The sequence below is a fragment of the Choloepus didactylus genome, chromosome 15, assembly GCF_015220235.1.
Source record: "Choloepus didactylus isolate mChoDid1 chromosome 15, mChoDid1.pri, whole genome shotgun sequence".
Classification (NCBI taxonomy): Eukaryota; Metazoa; Chordata; class Mammalia; order Pilosa; family Megalonychidae; genus Choloepus; species Choloepus didactylus.
In genome coordinates this window covers 69,635,760-69,659,034 of record NC_051321.1, presented here as the reverse complement: position 1 = coordinate 69,659,034, position 23,275 = coordinate 69,635,760, and the positions used below count along the sequence as shown (strand labels likewise).

The 23,275-nt window shown below is 37.2% G+C and overlaps 1 protein-coding gene across 4 annotated transcripts in view; it reads left to right on the top strand.

Annotated features, from left to right (window-relative positions):
• P4HA1 (prolyl 4-hydroxylase subunit alpha 1) overlaps positions 1 to 23,275 on the top strand; it is a 99,634-nt gene that overhangs the window by 9,893 nt on the left and 66,466 nt on the right. For 2 of the 4 annotated variants that reach the window (XM_037803950.1, XM_037803949.1), the window contains exons 2-4: positions 5,964 to 6,237; positions 7,427 to 7,534; positions 8,734 to 8,830. In XM_037803950.1, coding sequence (XP_037659878.1) covers positions 6,186 to 6,237; positions 7,427 to 7,534; positions 8,734 to 8,830 — 257 coding nt within the window. In that variant the 5' untranslated portion in view covers positions 5,964 to 6,185. The remainder of the gene's footprint in view (positions 1 to 5,963; positions 6,238 to 7,426; positions 7,535 to 8,733; positions 8,831 to 23,275) is intronic. The other 2 variants (XM_037803952.1, XM_037803951.1) reach the window with 2 other exon arrangements.

Here is a 23,275-nt window from a genome sequence, read left to right as displayed (position 1 = left end):
TGGGAAACAAACTTTTTAAAATGTTGCAATTTTTCTTGGAAGAAATTGTTAAACTGAAAGGCTAATAGAAATATTCGCCAGATGCCCTGTTCTAGTAATTTATTGAATAAATTGTACTTAAAATTCAGTGAATCCGGATAACTCAAAGTTGTAAATATTTACAGTGTAGTAGAACTGTTTTAAAATCTATTCTCAGGTTTGATTGACCTTTTGAGTGTGTGGGACTGGACTTTCCTGGAAGAACGATTGTAGGAAAGTTCTGTTTGGATAAATAGTACATTTTGCAATTTATTTTTATCCATGCTTACCTGAGAATATGGAGATTAGTACAGATTTCCAGGAAGATTTCTTTCATGTTATTTTTTCTTATAGTTTAAAAAATACATTCATACATACCAAGTATTATGTGTAATATACATGAATGGTATGCAGATTATGTAATAAACACTCATGGAATCTACCATTCAACCAAGAACCAAATATTACTAATGACTTATCCATTCTGTTTCAGCAGTAAAATTTAAGTCTTCTCAGGGACACTGTCAGAGTTTTGCCTTTCTTTTCAAGGAGGTGGCATCCACTGTGACTCATTTAAATTCTATTCCAGGCTTGTTTGAGGATTTAGAACAGGAGGCATTTATATCTTACTATTTTTGATAAAGCATTAATGTCTTCTGGAATACTTTACTCTTAGATGCTTTATAATGATTTGCTTTGCAAACTGCTAGCAGCATGAAGAGAAGGTGGAAATGGATGGAAGTGAGATACCTTATGTAATGAAACCATTATGTTTTAAAAACCTGTGCTTTATAAAGTTATGTTTGCCTATTAACATGCCACTTAAGTTTTACGAATGAATTTAGATAGATGAAACATAGTATTAAAACAAATCAGAGGAACCATTCTCTAGAGTGGTTATAAATTCAATTATATTTTTACAAAAGATAAGTTGAAGTAAATCTATTTTAAAGGCCAAGCACCTTTTATGTGATTTCAGGGGATGTTTTGTATCCAGTGGTTCTCAAAGTCTGATCCTCAGACCAGCAGCAGCAGTATCACCTGGGAATTTGTGCATATTACTAGGCACCTCAGACCTCTAGATGAGTCTGAAAACGCTCAGGTTTGAGAACCAGTGTTATACAGCTCTATCTTCATTTTTATTAACTAGCTTAGGTTGGCATGGTAGTTTGGATAATGCTGTATGAGTACTTTTGTATTGCAAGAGACAAAAATCCAACTTGAACTAGCTTTTTTTTTTTTTTTTTTTTTTTTTTTTAATCATCATTTTATTGAGATATATTCACATACCACGCAGTCATACAAAACAAATTGTACTTTCGATTGTTTACAGTACCATTACATAGTTGTACATTCATCACCTAAATCAATCCCTGACACCTTCATTAGCACACACACAAAAATAACAAGAATAATAATTAGAGTGAAAAAGAGCAATTGAAGTAAAAAAGAACACTGGGTACCTTTGTCTGTCTGTTTCCCTCCCCTACTTTTCTACACATCCATCCATAAACTAGACAAAGTGGTGTTTGGTCCTTATGGCTTTCCCAATCCCATTGTCACCCCTCATAAGCTACATTTTTATACAACTGTCTTCGAGATTCATGGGTTCTGGGTTGTAGTTTGATAGTTTCAGGTATCCACCACCAGCTACCCCAATTCTTTAGAACCTAAAAAGGGTTGTCTAAAGTGTGCATAAGAGTGCCCACCAGAGTGACCTCTCAGCTCCTTTTGGAATCTCTCTGCCACTGAAGCTTATTTCATTTCCTTTCACATCCCCCTTTTGGTCAAGAAGATGTTCTCCGTCCCACGGTGCCAGGTCTACATTCCTCCCTGGGAGTCATATTCCACGTTGCCAGGGAGATTCACTTCCCTGGGTGTCTGATCCCACGTAGGGGGGAGGGCAGTGATTTCACCTTTCAAGTTGGCTTAGCCAGAGAGAGAGGGCCACATCTGAGCAACAAAGAGGCATTCAGGAGGAGACTCTTAGGCACAAATACAGGGAGGCCTAGCCTCTCCTTTGCAGCAACCGTCTTCCCAAGGGTAAAACTTATGGTAGAGGGCTCAACCCATCAAACCACCAGTCCCCTATGTCTGTGGTCATGTTAGCAACCATGGAGGTGGGGTAGGTGAATACCCCTGCATTCTCCACAGGCTCCTCAAGGGGGCACTACATCTTTTTTTTTTTTTTTTTCCCCCTTGTTTTTCTTTTTTCTTTTTTTTTTTTTTTTTTTTTTTAACTTTCCCTTCTTTTTTCAAATCACCTGTATGAAAAAAAAAGTTAAAAAGAAAACAAACATACAATAAAAGAGCATTTCAAAGAGACCATAGCAAGGGAGTAAGAAAAAGACAACTAACCTAAGATAACTGCTTAACTTCCAACATGTTGAACTAGCTTTTATGAAAGGAATTTAGAGGCTCCCTTAGCTGGGCTAGAAGATTACTGGAGTAGCTCACAAGTTCAAAGCAAAAGTTTCAGGAATTAAGGCACTGAGGCTTGGAGCTGCTTATGTCTGCATGACTTTGTTCTGTTTATAGATTGGGTTCCCTTGTATCTTGGACAAGTGGAAAGATGGTCACAGGCAGCTCCAGTTTCACATCCTCTGAGTTTACCAATTCCAGAAAGAGCTGCTTTTTACCAGGTTACAAGCCTACTCCTCAACTATTACATGTATTTGAGATGATTATTGACTGGCCTAGTCTGGGTCATATGTTTGTCTTTTGAGGAAGGAGGGTGGGAAAGTGTGCTGCTACTCCTGTGATGTAGTTCACTTCTAGGTATCTGGGTTGCTTTCAAAATCAGGCTCAACTATCTTTGAATTAGAGAGAGGAGAGATCTGGAGGCTAGTGGAGTTAGAAAGTGGAGCATGCTCAAAAGTATAGAGTATTTTTTAGCTACTTTTTTTGTGTTAGAGGATTGTTAACTACCTCATAAAAGACTGTAGGGCACCATAATGTAAGATTTGATGTTTTAGGTTTATTATTATTTTTATAAAGTGAATTTTTGACACTATAAAAATAAACTGCGGAACATCTGGAAAATACTGAGAAATAGAAGAAAAACACATAATATTCTGATATCCAGAGAGAGCTACAATTTGATAATTTTCCTCTGCATTTTTTCTTGCATACTTGTGATCATTTTGTGATGTTAATTTTTAAATTTTATATTTTCTTTTTTTTTTTTTTTTTTTTTTTAAATCATCATTTTATTGAGATATATTCACATACCACGCAGTCATACAAAACAAATTGTACTTTCGATTGTTTACAGTACCATTACATAGTTGTACATTCATCACCTAAATCAATCCCTGACACCTTCATTAGCACACACACAAAAATAACAAGAATAATAATTAGAGTGAAAAAGAGCAATTGAAGTAAAAAAGAACACTGGGTACCTTTGTCTGTTTGTTTCCTTCCCCTACTTTTCTACACATCCATCCATAAACTAGACAAAGTGGTGTTTGGTCCTTATGGCTTTCCCAATCCCATTGTCACCCCTCATAAGCTACATTTTTATACAACTGTCTTCGAGATTCATGGGTTCTGGGTTGTAGTTTGATAGTTTCAGGTATCTACCACCAGCTACCCCAATTCTTTAGAACCTAAAAAGGGTTGTCTAAAGTGTGCATAAGAGTGCCCACCAGAGTGACCTCTCGGCTCCTTTTGGAATCTCTCTGCCACTGAAGCTTATTTCATTTCCTTTCACATCCCCCTTTTGGTCAAGAAGATGTTCTCCGTCCCACGGTGCCGGGTCTACATTCCTCCCTGGGAGTCATATTCCACGTTGCCAGGGAGATTCACTTCCCTGGGTGTCTGATCCCACGTAGGGGGGAGGGCAGTGATTTCACCTTTCAAGTTGGCTTAGCCAGAGAGAGAGGGCCACATCTGAGCAACAAAGAGGCATTCAGGAGGAGACTCTTAGGCACAAATACAGGGAGGCCTAGCCTCTCCTTTGCAGCAACCGTCTTCCCAAGGGTAAAACTTATGGTAGAGGGCTCAACCCATCAAACCACCAGTCCCCTATGTCTGTGGTCATGTTAGCAACCATGGAGGTGGGGTAGGTGAATACCCCTGCATTCTCCACAGGCTCCTCAAGGGGGCACTACATCTTTTTTTTTTTTTTTTTCCCCCTTTTTTTTCTTTTTTCTTTTTTTTTTTTTTTTTTTTTTTAACTTTCCCTTCTTTTTTCAAATCACCTGTATGAAAAAAAAAGTTAAAAAGAAAACAAACATACAATAAAAGAGCATTTCAAAGAGACCATAGCAAGGGAGTAAGAAAAAGACAACTAACCTAAGATAACTGCTTAACTTCCAACATGTTGAACTAGCTTTTATGAAAGGAATTTAGAGGCTCCCTTAGCTGGGCTAGAAGATTACTGGAGTAGCTCACAAGTTCAAAGCAAAAGTTTCAGGAATTAAGGCACTGAGGCTTGGAGCTGCTTATGTCTGCATGACTTTGTTCTGTTTATAGATTGGGTTCCCTTGTATCTTGGACAAGTGGAAAGATGGTCACAGGCAGCTCCAGTTTCACATCCTCTGAGTTTACCAATTCCAGAAAGAGCTGCTTTTTACCAGGTTACAAGCCTACTCCTCAACTATTACATGTATTTGAGATGATTATTGACTGGCCTAGTCTGGGTCATATGTTTGTCTTTTGAGGAAGGAGGGTGGGAAAGTGTGCTGCTACTCCTGTGATGTAGTTCACTTCTAGGTATCTGGGTTGCTTTCAAAATCAGGCTCAACTATCTTTGAATTAGAGAGAGGAGAGATCTGGAGGCTAGTGGAGTTAGAAAGTGGAGCATGCTCAAAAGTATAGAGTATTTTTTAGCTACTTTTTTTGTGTTAGAGGATTGTTAACTACCTCATAAAAGACTGTAGGGCACCATAATGTAAGATTTGATGTTTTAGGTTTATTATTATTTTTATAAAGTGAATTTTTGACACTATAAAAATAAACTGCGGAACATCTGGAAAATACTGAGAAATAGAAGAAAAACACATAATATTCTGATATCCAGAGAGAGCTACAATTTGATAATTTTCCTCTGCATTTTTTCTTGCATACTTGTGATCATTTTGTGATGTTAATTTTTAAATTTTATATTTTCTTTTAATTTAACAAGTTAAGGGATATGATCATGTTAAGTTTCTTGACATAAAGCCATCTCAGATATTTTTAATTGTTAATTTGTTAAATATGTCTAATTGTTCATTTGATGGGCAAAAAATGGTATCTTATTTTAATTTTTTATGTGATTGATTTACTAAAGAGGTTGAGTATTTTTTGTTTAGTTAACTATAGTTTCTCTTTTGTGACTTTTTGCATTTTATCCACTTATCTGTTACTATCTTTTTTATTAATTTGTATGAGCTTGAATGAGCCCTATTTTTCTTAAATAGTATATCACTTGTAAGCTTAGAAATAATTCTTTCAGAGATCTGATAACTTTTCTTTTGCTATTTGTTTTGTTCATTATAACTCTTTAATCCACCTGTAATTTATTTTGCATGATATAAGGTTTAAGGTATATTTGATTAATGATTTCAATTTTATATAAACTCTTATGCTATAAATATAAACTTTAAGCTACTGCATTTGAAGAAAAATACCATCGTAAACTTATTTTTAGGTATTTCTGCAGGCTAATGGGTTCTTAATTCATTGTGAGGTTTAAGGATGATGAAAGATGACAAACTTGAATGACAATATTTTAGCAATGAAGAAATGATATCCTCTTATCTGACAAATCTAAACTTTTTCATTCAAGTTAGAACTTTAGACATTTGTGATTAGTCTTCTACTAGTAGTGAAAGCATTTGTATTTTCTAGAAATACTTTGTGTAGAAAAATATGACAGAAATCTGTTTAAACAGTGAGAAAATTGTAGACTCTTCAAGAAAAGCCCAGCATTTTGAAAAAGCCTTGTGTTTTGGCAGGAGCCCAGAAGAGGAAGTGTGTGCATCTGCTACATTCTAGAAGCTTTCCCAGAGTCACTGTAAGGCAGCCAAGAGAGCAGTGTGTTTTACTACAGTGTGGTTCTGGAAGCGTCTGGAAGTTTGCAGCAAAGTTGAGTTTTTGTAGTGATCTATTTTTACTGAGATTCAAGTGAGGAGAAAAGTGGAATTATTTTTTGGTTTTCACGGAGTAGGTGATGCTACATGGGAAAAGTCAGAGGTGCCTGCACAAAGAGGAACAGGGTAACAAATCCAGGTAACCAGTGGGAGCCTGTTATTGGGGCAAATGAGTACTGTAAAGGTAACTTATTTTCTTGTAACAAGAAGGACTTCAAGTCCATGTTTGTGGTGGAAAAGCAAGAGAAGGTTGCTAGCAGGGCATTTGAGAAAGCACAGTAAAACCTTTCTGTTGGTTGGTTGATATCTGCATCCACCATGAAGAACCCATACTGAAAAAATACAGCTGGGGACAAATAGAAAAAAGGGCAGAAGGGCTTTGCTGCCTTTTTTTTTTTTTAAAGGAAAGGCCACAGCTATGTATTAGGCTAAGGAATTTTACATGCAATAGAGTAATAGTAGATAAGACAAAAACCTGAAGTCTGGGTTGAGAGTAGTTATTAGTTTAAATGCACAGGGGTGTTTATTTCTTTTGGATTCTCTACAACTTTTTTTTTTTTAAATATATAGCTTTATTGAATATAATTCACATATCTTAAAATTCACTCGTTTAATATGTCAGTGACTTTTAGTACATTCACAGTTGTTCCCCTATCAGTCATCACAGTCAATTTTAGAACGTTTTCATCGTCTCAAAAAGAAACCTTCAGATCTACAATTTTGAAATGAATTTATTTTAAAATTTAAAACCACATAGAATGGATTAGGAATTTTAAGAATTAATTAGAAGGCTCTGAAGTCTTTTTTTCCCTTTAAAACACATTCTAACATCTTTAAATGTATTTTGGCAATATTTAATCAAGTTATTTTAACAAACTGGTATAATTTTATGGAAGAATCATTGTTGAGCTCTAGAAGAGAGAAAACTTGTTTTTCAGGTTATTTGAAAAAACCACTACCTACTCAATGACTTTAATTGCAGCATTGTAACTAAGGAGAAAAACTCACGTTGAATAATTATAAATTATTTATAAATTATTTATAATTATATTTATAATTATAAATTATAAATAAGCATAAATTATCAGATGATAAAATGTACATTTTGCTAAAATATAATATTTCAAGGTAGTACTATATATGAAAAATGATAGTAGGCATAAACAAAAGCTATTACTAGATTAAATCAATTAAGAATTCTGTGGGCAACCTTGGGGTCTGACTTGTTTTGTTCATAGGAATCATAGGTAAGGAACTTTTCCTGCCATTTCTTTCTCCCTGCCTCCCCCCCATTTTTTTTGTTGGTAATAGCCATATTTCTCTTGTAGGTGTGTGGACCTGTAAGATTATGTCTTCAAAGATGATCTGGTTTACTTTAATTGTAGGGATTCTACTTCCCTGGTCTTTGGCCCATCCAGGCTTTTTTACTTCAATTGGTAAGTCTTACTGCTTTTTGGTTTGTTGTGTTTTTGCATTTAAAAGTTTCCATTTTTTAGTGTTTTAAAAATCAGTTAAAACAAATACATACAGTGTCTCTCTAGAGACTGAAGCATTGGTTAAATCTCTTCCTCTCCAAAAGCCCCTCACTCTTATTTTTTTAATTTCAATTTTTTTAAATTAACTTTTTCTCACCAAAATGATATATTTTCAGATAAGAAATTTATGAAAATGCAGAAAAGCCTACCAAACAAAATTATCCATAAGGTGTCCACCCACTATGTTGGTGCAATAATGTATATTATTATCCATTAACAATTTAATTCATATATTTAGTTTTTTAAATGCACAAATACACAAATAATGTATCACACATTATGTAACCTGCTTTTTCCCTTTAAGAATCTACTGTGAACAAAAGTTATTGCTTTACATCATAATTTTTAAAAATATTTACAAGTATTACAAAAAATAACATATTGCTTAATGTGGAAAAAATCAGAAGTACAAAGAATGTATGACCTCCCCAAGCCCTCTTCCCTCGAGAAATATTCATCATAGTTTGATGTATATTCTTTTCTGTTTTCTGTGCATGTACTTCATCAGTCTTAAATAAGATGCTTACTTTCATCCTTTCAACCAGTTTTATACTGTGTAATTACATATTGACACAATGTAATTGTGAGTATACAACTGCTATGTACTTATGACACCTAATTTCAGGATATAAAATTAATCCCCCTATCCCATTATAAATAATGAGACATTGATTATTTGAATTCGTTTGTGAAATACCTTTTTTGGTTAGTGTAGTTTTTGCTTATTGAATAAAATTTTAATTCTGATTAGTTTCTTAAAAGAAGGTGAGGGAGAAAGTAGGGAGAAAGAAACATTGATCCTTGGAAAGTAGTGTTAGTTTATAATTTTAAAATAAGTTTGCAGATGAAAAGACCAAACTTGCAAAGCTAAGTATCTTGAAGATATTAGAATGGGAACACGTGATTAGAACATTTTTTGGCTTAATTTTTATTTATCTGGTAAAAAAAAGAAGAAAAAAAGATTCTTCTTTTCAACGTATATGATTCATGCCAGTCAAATCCTGTCATAGAGTGAAGCATTCTCAATTATTGTTAAATTATTCTAAACCATTTGTGAGTATTTATGAATATTTGATAACTTTCTCCTCTCCACCTCCTAGGTCAGATGACTGATTTGATCCACATTGAAAAAGATCTGGTGACTTCTTTGAAAGACTATATTAAGGCAGAAGAGGACAAGTTAGAACAAATAAAAAAGTAAGCAAAGTGTTTTAGTTATTATGATTCTGCCTCCACTTGAATGTTTTCTTTATAGAGTTAAAACATTCTTTGAGTGGGCTGTCTACTATTGTCATTGAGTTGTAGGATTTCTTTATATATGCAAGATATCACTCTTTTGTCAGACACATGGTTTCCAAAAATTTTTTCCCATTGAGTTGGTTGCCTCTTCAGCATTTTGAAAAATTCCTTTCAGGTACAGAAACTTTTTAGTTTGAGGAGTTCCCATTTATCTATTTTTTCTTTTCTTGCTTGTGCCCTGGGTTGTAAGGTCTAGGAAGTAACCACCTAATACAAGGTCTTGAGGATGTTTCCCTACATTATCTTCTGGAAGTTTTATGGTACTGTCTTTTATATTGAGGTCTTTGATCCACTTTAAATTTTTGTGTAGTGTGTGAGGTAGGGGTCCTCTTTCATTCTTTTGGATATGGATATCCAACTCTCTGAGCTCCATTTGTTGAAAAGACTTTTATATCCCAGTTCAGTGGCTTTGAGGGCCTTATCAAAGATCAGTCGGCCATAGATCTGGGGGTCTATCTCCGAATTCTCAATTCGATTCCATTGATCGATATATCTGTCTTTGTGCCAGTACCATGCTGTTTTGACTACTGTGGCTTTATAGTAAGCTTCAAAGTCAGGGAGTGTAAGTCCTCCCACTTCGTTTTTCTTGTTTAGAGTGTCTTGAGCAATTTGAGGCATGTTCCCTTTCCAAATAAATTTGATTACTAGCTGTCCAAGTCTGTACAGTAGGTTGTTGGAATTTTGATTGGGATTGCATTGAATCTGTAGATGAGTTTGGGTAGAATTGACATCTTAATGCACTTAGCCTTCCTATCCATGAACATGGAATATTTTTCCATCTTTTAAGGTCCCTTTCTATTTCTTTTTGTAGAATTATGTAGTTTCCTCTGTATAGGTCTTTTACTTCTTTCTTAAAGTTTATTCCTAGGTACTTGTATTTTTTAGTTGCTATTGAAAACGGTATCTTTTTCTTGAGTGTCTCTTCACTTCTTTCATTTCTAGCGTATAGAAACATTACTGACTTACGTGCTTTAATCTTGTTTACCACTACTTTGCTAAATTTGTTTATTAGCTCCAGTAGCTGTATTGTCGATTTCTCAGGGTTTTCTAGATATAAAATCATATCATCTGCAAATAATGACAGTTTTACTTCTTCCTTTCCAATTCGGATGCCTTTTGTTTCTTTATCTTGACGGATTGCCCTGGCTAGCACACTTAGCACAATGTTGAATAACAGTGGTGACAGTGAGCGTCTTTGTTTCATTCTTTGTCTTAGAGGGAAGGCTTCCAGTGTCTCGCCATTGAGTACTATGTTGGCTGTGGGGTTTTCATATATGCCCTTTATCATATTGAGAAAGTTTCCTTCAATTCCTACATTTTGAAGTGTTTTTATCAAAAAGGGATGTTGGATTTTGTCGAATGCTTTTTCAGCATCTATTGAGATGATCAATTGATTTTTCCCTTTTGACTTGTTAATGTGTTGTAATACATTGATTGATTTTCTTATGTTGAACCATCCTTGCATACCTAGAATGAACCCCACTTGGTCATATTGTATGATTTTTTTAATGTGACTTTGGATTCGATTTGCCATTATTTTGTAAACTATTTTGCATGTGTATTCAAGAGGGAGATTGGCCTGTAGTTTTCCTTTCTTGTAGCATCTTTATCTGGTTTTGGTATTAGAGTGATGTTGGCTTCATAAAATGAGGTACTGTTCCATTTTTTCAGTTATTTGAAAGATTTTAAGTTGGATTGCTGTCAGTTCTTTTTGGCAAGTTTGGTAGAATTCCCCTGGAAGCCATCTGGCCCTGGGCTTTTATTTGCAGAAAGCTTTTGAATGACTGATTGGATCTCTTTGCTTGTGATTCATTTGTTGAGGTCTTGTATTTCTTCTCTGGTCAGTCTGGGTTGTTCACTGGTTTCCAGGAAATTGCCCATTTCCTCTAAAATGTCTAACTTTTTGGCATATGTTGTTCATCGTATCCGCTAGTGATTTTTTATATTTTTTATTTCTTCAGGATCTGTAGTAATTATTCCTTCTCATTTCTCTTTGTTTATTTGTGTCTTCCCTCTTTTTGACTTTGTCAGTCTAGCTAAGGATCTGTCAATCTTGACCTTCTCAGAGACCCAACTTTTGGTTTTATTTATTTTCTCTATTGTTTTTTCATTCTCCATGTCATTTATTTCTGCTTTAATCCATGTTCTTTCTTTCTTTCTTCTTTTTTTTTTTTTTTTTACTTTTTTTTTTTTTTCCTCAATTGTGGAAACATATGATATGTACAGCCTAAATCTTCCCATTCCACCCCCTCCCTAGTATTCCATTAGTGGGATTAATCACGTTTAGAATGTTATAATGCTATCACCTTCCCACCATCCATTACTAGAAATTTCCCTTCACCTCAGACAGCAACCCTACACTCATTTCTTAACTCCCCATTGCCCCTTCCCCCATTTTTCTTAACCCATACTCTATACTTTTTATCACTATGGTCATATTCTCTGATAATTTCTTTGTGTTTACTGTGGGGCTTAAAATTAAACTTTTAAATCCGTAACCATCTTGTTTTTCTTTGATACCGACTTAATTTCAATAGGACACATAAACTATGTACCTATACCCCTCCATTCCCCCGCCTTTCTATACTTCTTGTCAAAACTTACATATTTTACATTGAGTTCAAAACCACTGATTTGTCATTAGAGTTTGTATATTTTAGATCATGTAGGAAGTAAATAGTGGAGTTACAATTCAAAAGTTATTGACTTCTATTTGTATTCCATTGTGGTCAGAGATTGTACTTTGAATATGTTCAGTTGTTTTTGTTTTTTTTTAATTTATTGAGGCTTGTTTTATGTCCCAGCATATGGTCCATTCTGGAGAAAGATCTGTGATCACTAGAGAAAAATGAGTGTCCTGGTGATTTGGGATGTAAGGTTGTATATATGTCTGTTAAAATTCTCTGTATCTCTTTCTCCTTTTTTTGTTTCTCTGTCGGTAGGGCTCCCTTTAGAATCTGCAGTAGGGCAGGTCTTTTATTGGCAAACTCTCTCAGCATTTGTTTGTCTGTGAAAAATTTAAGCTCTCCCTCAAATTTGAAGGAGAGTTTTGCTGGACAAAGTATTCTTGGTTGGAAATTTTTCTCTCTCAGAATTTTAAATATGTCATGCCACTGCCTTCTCGCCTCCATGGTGGCCGCTGAGTAGTCACAACTTAGTCTTATGTTGTTTCCTTTGTATGTGGTGAATTGCTTTTCTCTTCCTGCTTTCAGAACTTGCTCCTTCTCTTCAGTATTTGAGAGTCTGATCAGAATATGTCTTTGAGTGGGTTTTTTTGGATTTATTCTATTTTGAGTTCGCTGGGCATTTATGCTTTGTGTATTTACATTGTGTAGAAGGTTTGGGAAGTTTTCCCCAACAATTTCTTTGAATACTCTTTCTAGACCTTTATCCTTCTCTTCCTCTTCTGGGACACCAATGAGTCTTAAATTTGGATGTTTTATTTTATCTATTGTATCCCTGAGACCCTTTTAGATTTTTTCAATTTTTTTTTCTCCATTCTTTCTTTTGTTCTTTCATTTTCTGTTCTGTGGACCTCTAGGACACTGAGTCGTTGTTCAACTTCCTCTAATCTTATATTATGAGTATCCAGAGTCTTTTTAATTTGGCCAAAAATTTCTTTTATTCCCATAAGATCTTCTATTTTTTTATTTAATCTTGCAATTTCTTATTTATGCTCTTCTATGGTCTTCTTTATGTCCCTTTTATCCTGTTCCATGGTCTTCTTCATGTCTTATATCCTGTGCCATGTTTTTGTTCCTTGATAGTGATTGTTTGATTAATTGTGCCAAGTACTGTGTCTCTTCTGATATTTTGACTTGGGTGTTTGGGATCAGGTTCTCCATATCTGGTTTTATCATATGCATTAAGATTTTCTGTTGTTTTTGGCTTCTTGGCATTTGCTTTGCTTGATAGGGTTCTTTCAAGTTGTAAAAAAAGTACCAGTCTAATTTTTCAGAAATACAAGTTGGTGGCGTACACTTTCACTAACTAACCAGCAGATGGCGTCTGCGAGTCACCTATACCCCTCAAGTCAGTTCTCCCCAACTCTGTCTCTGTGGTGTGTGGGGAAATGGTTTTTGTGGGGTTCAGTTGGTGAACTCAGTTTGGGTTTGTTGTTGGAGCCGTCTGCCCTGAACTTGGTGCATGTGTCTGGGTGGTCAGGGAGGCAAGGCGGCTTTAATATTCAAACCTCCCAGGTGTTCCCAGAGATTGAAGGCTGTTGCAAGAGTCTAAGCCTTCATTTCAGTTTTGCCCCAGGTTTTCTCTGTCTCTGACCCACAAACCACTGGCATTGACGTAGCATCCCTGGGTTTTCCAAGCGGGCCCCCTTCTCAGCTGTGATCTTCCAGGGCCTCTGCTGAGGGAAGGCTGTGCTACGTCACTAATGCGTGTTGTCCCTCAAGGGAAGCCCCGGGCCACTGGGCCGTGCAGGGGCGCTCTCACCCTGATGCAAAGATGACTGGTGTAAGTTCTGAATGAAAGGCAGGTAGTAGGACTGGGCCCCACCCCTTTCCTCTTTGAGAAGATAGACACCTTAGGGGAAGGTCATTAGCATTTCAGTGATCTCTCTCTGCCTGTGCTATACCCTTGTCTGGGTCACAGAACTAGGAACTGAAAATGGCTGAGGCTTTCTCCACTGAGTCGAAAAAGGAAGAGAGCTAGTCCAGGTGACCCTCCAGCTCTCCAAGGCCAGTCATCACCCAAAACCTCTGTCTACTTGTTGGGGATTCGTACCTCGTAGTGAGCAGTTCCCACTCGCTAATTAAAACCCCAGTTGGAGCTCAGCTGAGGTATAGTCCTTTGCTGGGAGAAAGCTTCTCTCTGGCACCATGAGGCTTTGTAGCTTGGGCTGTGGGGGAGGGGTCTCCCAATTTGGATCCGCAGTTTTTACTTACAGATTTTATGCTGTGATCTCGGGCATTCCTCCCAATTCAGGTTAGTATATGATGAGTGGACGGTCATGTTTGTCCCCCTGCAGTTACTCTGGATTATTTACTAGTTGTTTTTGTTTTTTTTTAGTTGTTCCAGGCGGACTTCTTAGCTTCCACTCCTCTCATGCCATCATCTTAGATCCTCTCCCCATGTTATTTCTTTTCTTCTACTTGCTTTTCGATTAGTTTGCTGTTCATTTTCTAGCTCCTTCAGTTCTCTTAGTTCTTTGATTTTAGCTCTTTCTTCCTTTTTAGTGTATACATTTAGAGCTATAAATTTGCCCCTCAATACTGCGTTTTCTGCATCCCGTAAGTTTTCATGTGTAGTGTTTTCGTTTTCATTTGTCTCTAGATATTTAGCAGTTTTTCTTGCAGTTTCTTCTTTGATCTACTGATTGTTCAGGAATATGTTGTTTAACCTTAGATATTTGTGAATGTTCTAGATCTTTGATGTTTATTGACTTCTGGTTGCATTCCATTATGGTCAGAGAATGTGCTTTGAATAATTTCAATCTTTTTAAATTTATTGAGGCTCGTTTTATACGCCAGCATATGATCAATCCTGAAGAAAATTCCATGAGCACTGGAGTAAAATGTATGTCCTGGTAATTTGGGATATAATGCTCTCTACATGTCTGTTACGTCTAATTCGTTTATCACATTGTTTAGGTTTTCATTTTCCTTAAGGGTCTTCTGTCTGGTTGATCTATCTATAGGAGAGAGTGATGTATTGAAGTCCTCATGATTATTGTGGAAACATCTATTGCTTCCTTTAGTTTTGCCAATGTTTGACTCATGATTGGGTGTGTAAACATTTATGATATTTCTTGTTCATGAATTGTCTCTTTTATTAGTACATAATGTCCTTCTTTATCTCTTATGACATACTTGCTTTTAAAGTTCATTTTATCTGAAATTAGTATTGCTACCCCTGCTTTCTTTTACCTATAGCATGCATGGAATATTTTTTCCCATCCTTTCACTTTCAATTTCTTTGTGTTATTGTGTAAGATGAGTCTCCTGTGAGCAATATATTGACAGTTCATATATTTTAATCCATTCTGCCAATCTTTGTCTTTTAATTCAGGAGTCTAATCCATTCACATTCAGTGTTATTACTGTGAAGGCAGTTGTTGAATCAGCCATCTTATCCTTTGGTTTTTGTGTGATGTATTTTTTCCTCACTGTTTATTTCTTCCTTTCTTTTTTTTTTTTTTTTAACCTTTTCTTCCTTTTTAAATCAACTGTATGGAAAAAAAATTTTTTTTTTTTAAAAATTAAAAAAAAAAAAAGAAAAACATACAATAAAAGAACATTTCAAAGAGACCATAACAAGGGAGTAAGAAAAAGACAGCTAACCTAAGATAACTGCTTTACTTCCAACCTATTCCTACTTTACCCCAAGAAAGTTACATAATATAGCAACATTTCTGTGAACTTGTTCCTACTATATCCATCAGAAATTAACAGACCATAATCATTCCTGGGCATCCCCAGAACGTTAAATAGCATATCTGTACTTCTTGGATTACTGTTCCCCCTTCCTTAATTGCTCTCTATTGCTAGTTCCCCTACATTCTACATTATAAACCATTCGTTTTACATTTTTCAAAGTTCACATTAGTGGTAGCATATAATATTTCTCTTTCTGTGCCTGGCTTATTTCGCTTAGCATTACGTCTTCAAGGTTCATCCATGTTGTCATATGTTTCACGAGGTCGTTCCTTCTTACTGCCGTGTAGTATTCCATCGTGTGTATATACCACATTTTATTTATCCACTCATCTGTTGAAGGACATTTGGGTTGTTTCCATCTCTTGGCAGTTGTGAATAATGCTGCTATGAACATTGGCGTGCAGATATCTGTTCGTGTCACTGCTTTCCGATCTTCCGGGTATATACCGAGAAGTACAATCGCTGGATCGAATGGTAACTCTATTTCTAGTTTTCTAAGGAACTGCCAGACTGACTTCCAGAGTGGCTGAACCATTATACAGTCCCACCAACAATGAATAAGAGTTCCAATTTCTCCACATCCCCTCCAGCATTTGTAGTTTCCTGTTTGTTTAATGGCAGCCATTCTAATCGGTGTTAGATGATATCTCATTGTTGTCTTAATTTGTATCTCTCTAATAGCTAGTGAAGCTGAACATTTTTTCATGTGTTTCTTGGCCATTTGTATTTCCTCTTCAGAGAACTGTCTTTTCATATCTTTTGCACTGTTTATTTCTTTAAGAGTGGAATCTCTTAATAAAGCTCTTCAGTTCTGTGCCCTTCACCAGACCTCTCTCTACTTTCTTTTTTCCTCAGCCAGTAGATCTCCCTTTAGTACTTCTTGAAGGGCAGGCCTCTTGTTAAAAATTCCCTCAGCATTTGTTTGATTTGAAAATTTTAAGCTCTCCCTCAAATTTGGAGAGCTTTGCCAGATAAATAATTCTTGGCTGGCCTTTTTTCTCTTCGAGAATTTTAAACATGTCATACCACTGCCTTTTTGCCTCTGTGGTACCCGCTGAGTAGTCAGTAGTCTTATGTTGTTTCCTTCGTATGTGGAGAATCGCTTCTGTCTTGCTGCTTTCAGAACTTGCTCCTTCTCTTCAGCATTTGACAATCTGATCAGAATATGTCTCAGAGTGGGTTTATTTGGATTTTTTGTATTTGGAATTCATTGGGCCTCTGTGATTTGCATGTTTATGTCATTTAGAAGGGTTGGGAAGTTTTTCCCAGTAACATCTTTGAATACTTTTCCTAGCCTTTAACTCTTCTCTTTCCCATCTGGAACACCAGTGATTCTTACATTTGTGCACTTCATCTTTTCTATCATTTCCCTGAGATCCATTTCAAATATTTCAGTTTTTTTCACCATTCTTTCTTTTGTGCTTTCACTTTCCATCACTCTGTTCTCGAGATTGCTAATTCATTCCTCTACCTCTTCAAATCCGGTGTTATTGATTCTCAAGAATATTTTTAATTAGATCAACAGTATCTTTTATTTCCATAAGATCTGCTATTTTTTGTGTTTACTCTTGCAAATTCTTCATTTTCTTCTAGTGTCTTCTTCATGTCTTTTATATCCTTAGTCATGATATTGTTGTTTGTGGGTACTTCTTTCATTAATGGCTCCATGTTCTGTTTCTTCTTTGGCTTTTTAATTTGGACATTTGGTTTATCACATTAGAAGAAACTTTGGTTTCTTCATGTGTTTTATAATTTTCTGTTGTTCTTGGCTTCTTGGCATTTGGTTATCTTGATACAGGGTTCTGTTAGGGTATCCAGGATTATTTGAACATTAATCTATAATTTGACAGAGCTACAGCTTGTTGTAGTGCACTTTCCCTGACCTACCAGCAGATGGCGCCCCTTAGCCACCTCTTACCCTAGCCAGTTCTCCCCAACTTCATCATCTGTGCACTGAGTGCAGGTCCAAACCATGTGGAGTTGCAGTCAGTGCACTAATTTTCCATGTCAGTGGGGACTGTCAGCCCTGTGGGTGAGGGTTGTGGATTGTGTAGTTCAGTAGAGAGTCTTCTCCAGGATACAGTTTTCCCAGCTGTTCCCAGTGCTGTGGGTGGAGTACTCTGGGGCTGCAGCACTGTGCTTCTCAACTTCCAGCACTAATGCCCCACAAGCCCTCTCTGCCGTGGGCCCACAAGTCACTGGAATTGGGGAAGGGCTCCTGGCACTTTGTGTGGCACCCCTGACTCTAGGCTGTGCCCACCATGGGCTTCCGTGGAGGAAGCGCAGATGCTATCACAAGCCCACCAAATCCTGAATTCCCTCAAGGAATCTGTTGGCTGTGGGGCTGTGAAGGGTTGTCCACAGCCAGCTAGCTGCAAAGATGGCTGCATGGGTCATTGGAAGCTACCCCCTTCCACGATCATCTTCCTGCTCCAATAACCAGTCCCTGGAACAGGGGCTCTTGGCCTCAGATCTGTGAAGGGTTATCACCCATGCCAGGTACTGAGGTAGGTCCCCGGGGCATGGAAGGGTACTTCCCTCCACGTAGTAAGTGGGCTTCAGCCACCCATTCCCTTGTGGCATTCTGGGCCAAACACTGACCCATCTTAAACACAGTCTCTTGGTTTCTCCAAGTATACACTCACTATGGGTGTGGAAGTCCCTGCCCAGCCGGTAGTACCTTGGAACTGCTATTCTGGAGCACTTTCTGTGCTTTATCTAGTGTTTTTCATGGAGGAGAATTTTTCTCTGTCTCTCCTAATCCACCATGATGGATCTGCTCTGTTTATTTTTTAAACAGTTTTATTCACACATCATACGATCCATCCTAAGTGTACAATCAGTGGCTGCTCATATAATCAGATAGCTATGCATTGTATATTGAGGATTCAGGATTCTTTGGTTTTGCATTTACCCTGTAGTTACCCTTACTGATAATTTTCATTTCTTCATACTATTCCATGCCACTCTCCTGTCTTTTCCTTCAACCTGCAGAACTCCCTTGATTAATTCTTGCATGGCAGGTCTCTTGTTGATGAACTCACTCAGTTTCTATTTATCTGTAAATTTTTTTTATTTAAAAAATTTTTAATTGTGAAATATTACATATGTAAGAAAAGTGATAATTTTCAAAGTATCATTTAATAAGTAGTTATAGAGCAAATTTCAAAATATGGTATGGGTTACAGTTCCATAGTTACAGTTATTTCCTTCTATATGTTCTAATAACGCTAGAGACTTTAAAAAATCTACATAATCATTCAGTAGTCATAATGCTTTCTTAAATCCTATCTTGTCTGTTGCTACTCCTCCTCCTCATTTGATCACTCTCTCAGTCTTCACGGATATCTAGGTAGTGACCACTCTAATGTGCTCATATTGCAAAAGAGTGTAAACATTATGGGAAAGGAGGATGCAGCTGATTGATGTTCTTAAAGAGAGTGGTGCTTCTGGCTTTTGGGACTTATCTGGCATAGGAACAAACTGAAGGTTTTAAGTTTGTGAAAAAAAACTTCAGTGACTGAAAGTTATAGAGTCTCATATAGAAACCTGGGTATTGGTTTTTGGGAAAACTGTTGATTGTGGCTGGGCATACTGTGGCATTTTTTTTTTTTTTTTTAATTCAGTTTTATTGAAATATATTCACAAACCATACAGTCATCTGTGGTATACAATCAACTGTTCACAGTATGATCATATAGTTATGCGTTCATCACCACAATCTATTTCTGAACATTTTCCTTACATCAGAAAGAATCAGAATAAGAATAAAAAATAAAAGTGAAAAGAGAATACCCAAACCATCCCCCCATCCCACCCTATTTGTCATTTAGTTTTTACTCCCATTTTTCTACTGATTTTTTTTCAATTTTTTAACTTTGTTTATCAAAAAGTTAAAAACAAACAGGCAAACAACAACCAAAAAAACCCCACAACATTTCAAACAAAGCAATAGATTAAGGAAAACAAATAACCTAAAATAACTACTTTGCTTCCAACATGTTCCTACCATACCCCAAGAAAATTAACAACCCCTAAGAAAACAAAGGAATAAGAGAAAAAAAAACCTAAAATAACTCTATTGCTTCCAACATGATCTTACTATATCCAAGAGAGTTTACAAACCATAATCATTCCTGAGCATTCCCATAACATTGAGATTACCCTCCATAGTTTATCTGTTCTTATTAGATTATCATTCCCCCTCCACTAATTGGTATCTCTAGGTCCCCTACATTCTACAGTATAAAACATTGTACATTTTTCACAGAATTGACATTAGTGGTAACATACAATATCTTTCTTTTTGTGCCTGGCTTATTTTGCTCAGCATTATGTCTTTTTTTTTTTTTTTTTTTTTAAATCTTCATTTTATTGAGATATATTCATATACCACGCAGTCATACAAAACAAATCGTACTTTCGATTGTTCACAGTACCATTACATAGTTGTACATTCATCACCCAAATCAATCCCTGACACCTTCATTAGCACACACACAAGAATAGCAAGAATAATAATTAGAGTGAAAAAGAGCAATTGAAGTAAAAAAGAACACTGGGTACCTTTGTCTGTTTGTTTCCTTCCCCTATTTTTCTACTCATCCATCCATAAACTAGACGAAGTGGAGTGTGGTCCTTATGGCTTTCCCAATCCCCTTGTCACCCCTCATAAGCTACATTTTTATACAACTGTCTTCGAGATTCATGGGTTCTGGGTTGTAGTTTGATAGTTTCAGGTATCCACCACCAGCTACCCCAATTTTTTAGAACCTAAAAAGGGTTGTCTAAAGTGTGCGTAAGAGTGCCCACCAGAGTGACCTCTCGGCTCCTTTTGGATTCTCTCTGCCACTGAAGCTTATTTCATTTCCTTTCACATCCCCCTTTTGGTCAAGAAGATGTTCTCCATCCCACGATGCCAGGTCTACATTCCTCCCCGGGAGTCATATTCCACGTTGCCATGGAGATTCACTCCCCTGGGTGTCTGATCCCACGTAGAGGGGAGGGCAGTGATTTCACCTTTCAAGTTGGCTTAGCTAGAGAGACAGGGTGTGGCATTTTGCAATATCTAGTTGAAGCTTCCTTAAGAGTAACCTCCAGGATAGCCTCTTGACTCTATTTTGAAATCTCTCAGCCACTGAAACCTTATTTTTCTCCATTTTGTTTCCCCCTTTTGGTCAAGAAGGCATTGTTAATCCCACAATGCCAGCAACAGACTCATTCCTGGGAGTCATGTCCCATGTCGACGGGAAGAATCACACCCCTGGGAATCATGGCCCACTTAGTGGGGGTGGTAATTAATTTATTTACAGAGTTGTGCTTAGAGAGAGAGGCCATATCTGAGCAACAAAAGAGGTTCTCTGGAAGTGACCCTTAGGCATAATTATAGGTAGGTGTTTGCTAATGCTGCCATTTTGCAAAATACCAGAAATGGATTGGCTTTTATAAAGGGGGTTTATTTGGTTAGAAAGTTACAGTCTTCAGGCCATAAAGTGTCCAAGATAAGACATCAACAATAGGGTGCCTTCACTGGAGAAAGGCCATTGGCATCTGGAAAACCTCTGTTAGCTGGGAAGGCACGTGGCTGGTGTCCACTTGTTCCCAGGTGGCGTTTCAAAATGGCATTCTCCAAAATGCTGTCCTTGGGGTGTTTTGTCCTCTCTTAGCTGCAGCTCCTCTTCAAAATGTCACTCTAGGTCCCTCTGTTTCTGAGCTCTTTTTATAGACTCCAGTGAACTAATCAAAATGTACCCTGAATGGGCTGGGCCACATTTCCATGGTAACATTCAATCAAGACATCACACCCTAATCAAAGGTGTCACTCACAACTGGCTGGGTCACATCTCTGTGGAAACACTCAATCAGAAGGTTCTAACCTAATCAACACTAAAATGTGTGCCCCCACAAGATTACATTAAAGAATATGTCTTTTTCTCGGGGACATAATATATACAAACCAGCACAGTAGGCTTTGCCTCCCCTTTACAGAAGTAAGTTTCATAAAAGCAAGCCTCAAGATCGAGGGCTTGACTTGTTAAGTAGGGATTCCTTAATTTCATATAGCATATATTCTGTCCAAAATAAAACACTCATTGTCTTACCTTATGCTCACCTAGTTGTACAATCATCATCACTCTCAATATTAGACTATTATTATCACCCAAAGCACCCCATATAAACTCTTATCAACCCCCAGTTATTTATACCTCTCTGTTGTTAATTGTTAGTACAAGTGTCATACAGGTGAGGTAGATCATGCAAGAACTTATTTATATTTGTACTACTGATCTGTGAGCTACATGACTTCAAACACCCCCTTTCAATCATGTTTGCCTTCAGTGTGGCACTTATACTTATAATCCTTCTGGGCTGGGAAGTAGGCACTGCACAGTATAACAAGGTGTCTGTATGTGGTCAACACAAATCCGCTGGTTCCTGTGTTCCCTCATGGGTGCTCCTGGCTGCAGGACTGAGAAGGGTTATATCCCCAGCTGGTTGCTGAGATGGGAGTGTGGGAGTGCGGAGCTCCTCCCTCTCCTACTCCCGCCTGCTCATAGTTGCCAGCTCCAGCAGTGGTCATGATTCAATAAACTCACCCTGTCCTTTCTTTCGTAATTTCTCCGCTTTTTCATCCAGTTCCCCCCTATATATTGTAGAGGTCCTTCTCTGGCCACTTGTACCCTGGAACTACTGTTTCAGTCGTTTTCTGCCTTTTCTTGAGTTATTCCATGGGGGAGATGTTTGCTCTCCCCCTCCTATTCCGCCATCTTCCTGTCTGTGAATATTTTAAAGTCTCCCTCATTTTTTTTAATATTCATTTTATTGAGATATATTCACATACCATACAGTCATACAAAACAAATCATACATTTGATTGTTCACAGTACCATTACATAGTTGTGCATTCATCACCAAAATCAATCCCTGACACCTTCATTACCACACACACAAAAATAACAAGAATAATAATTAAAGTGAAAAAGTGCAATTGAAGTAAAAAAGAACACTGGGTGCCTTTGTATGTTTGTTTGTTTGTTTCCTTCCCCCATTTTTCTACTCATCCATCCATAAACTAGACAAAGGGGAATGTGGTCCTTATGGCTTTCCCAATCCCATTGTCACCCCTCATAAGCTACATTTTTATACAATCGTCTTCAAGGTTCTTGGGTTCTGGGTTGTAGTTTGATAGTTTCAGGTATCTACCACCAGCTACCCCAATTCATTAGAACCTAAAAAGGGTTGTCTGTATTGTGCCTAAGAGTGCCCACCAGAGTGACCTCTCAGCTCCTTTTGGAATCTCTCTGCCACTGAAGCTTATTTCGTTTCCTTTCATTTCCCCCTTTTGATCGAGAAGATGTTCTCCATCCTGTGATGCCGGGTCTACATTCCTCCCGGGAGTCATATTCCATGTTGCCAGGGAGATTCACTTCCCTGGATGTCTGATCCCACGTAGAGGGGAAGGCAGTGATTTCACCTGCCAAGTTGGCTTAGCTAGAGAGAGAGGGCCACATCTGAGCAACAAAGAGGCATTCGGGAGGAGGCTCTTAGGCACAATTATAGGGAGGCCTAGCCTCTCCTTTGCAGCAACAGTCTTCCCAAGGGCAAATCCTGTGGTAGAGGGCTCAACCAATCAAACCACCAGTCCCCTATGTCTGTGAGCACATTAGCAACCATCGAGGTGGGGCAGACCAATACCCCTGCATTCTCCACCAGATCCTCAAGGGGGCTCTGCATATTTTTTTCCTTGTTTTTTTTTTTTTTATATTAACTTTTTTTTAATCAACTGTATAAAAATAAAAAAATTTAAAGAAACATACAATAAAAGAACATTTCAAAAAGACCATAACAAGGGAGTAAGAAAAAGACAACTAACCTAAAATAACTATTTTACTTCGAACATGTTCCTACTCTACCTCAAGAAAGTAGCCTAATATAGCAACATTTCTGTGAACTT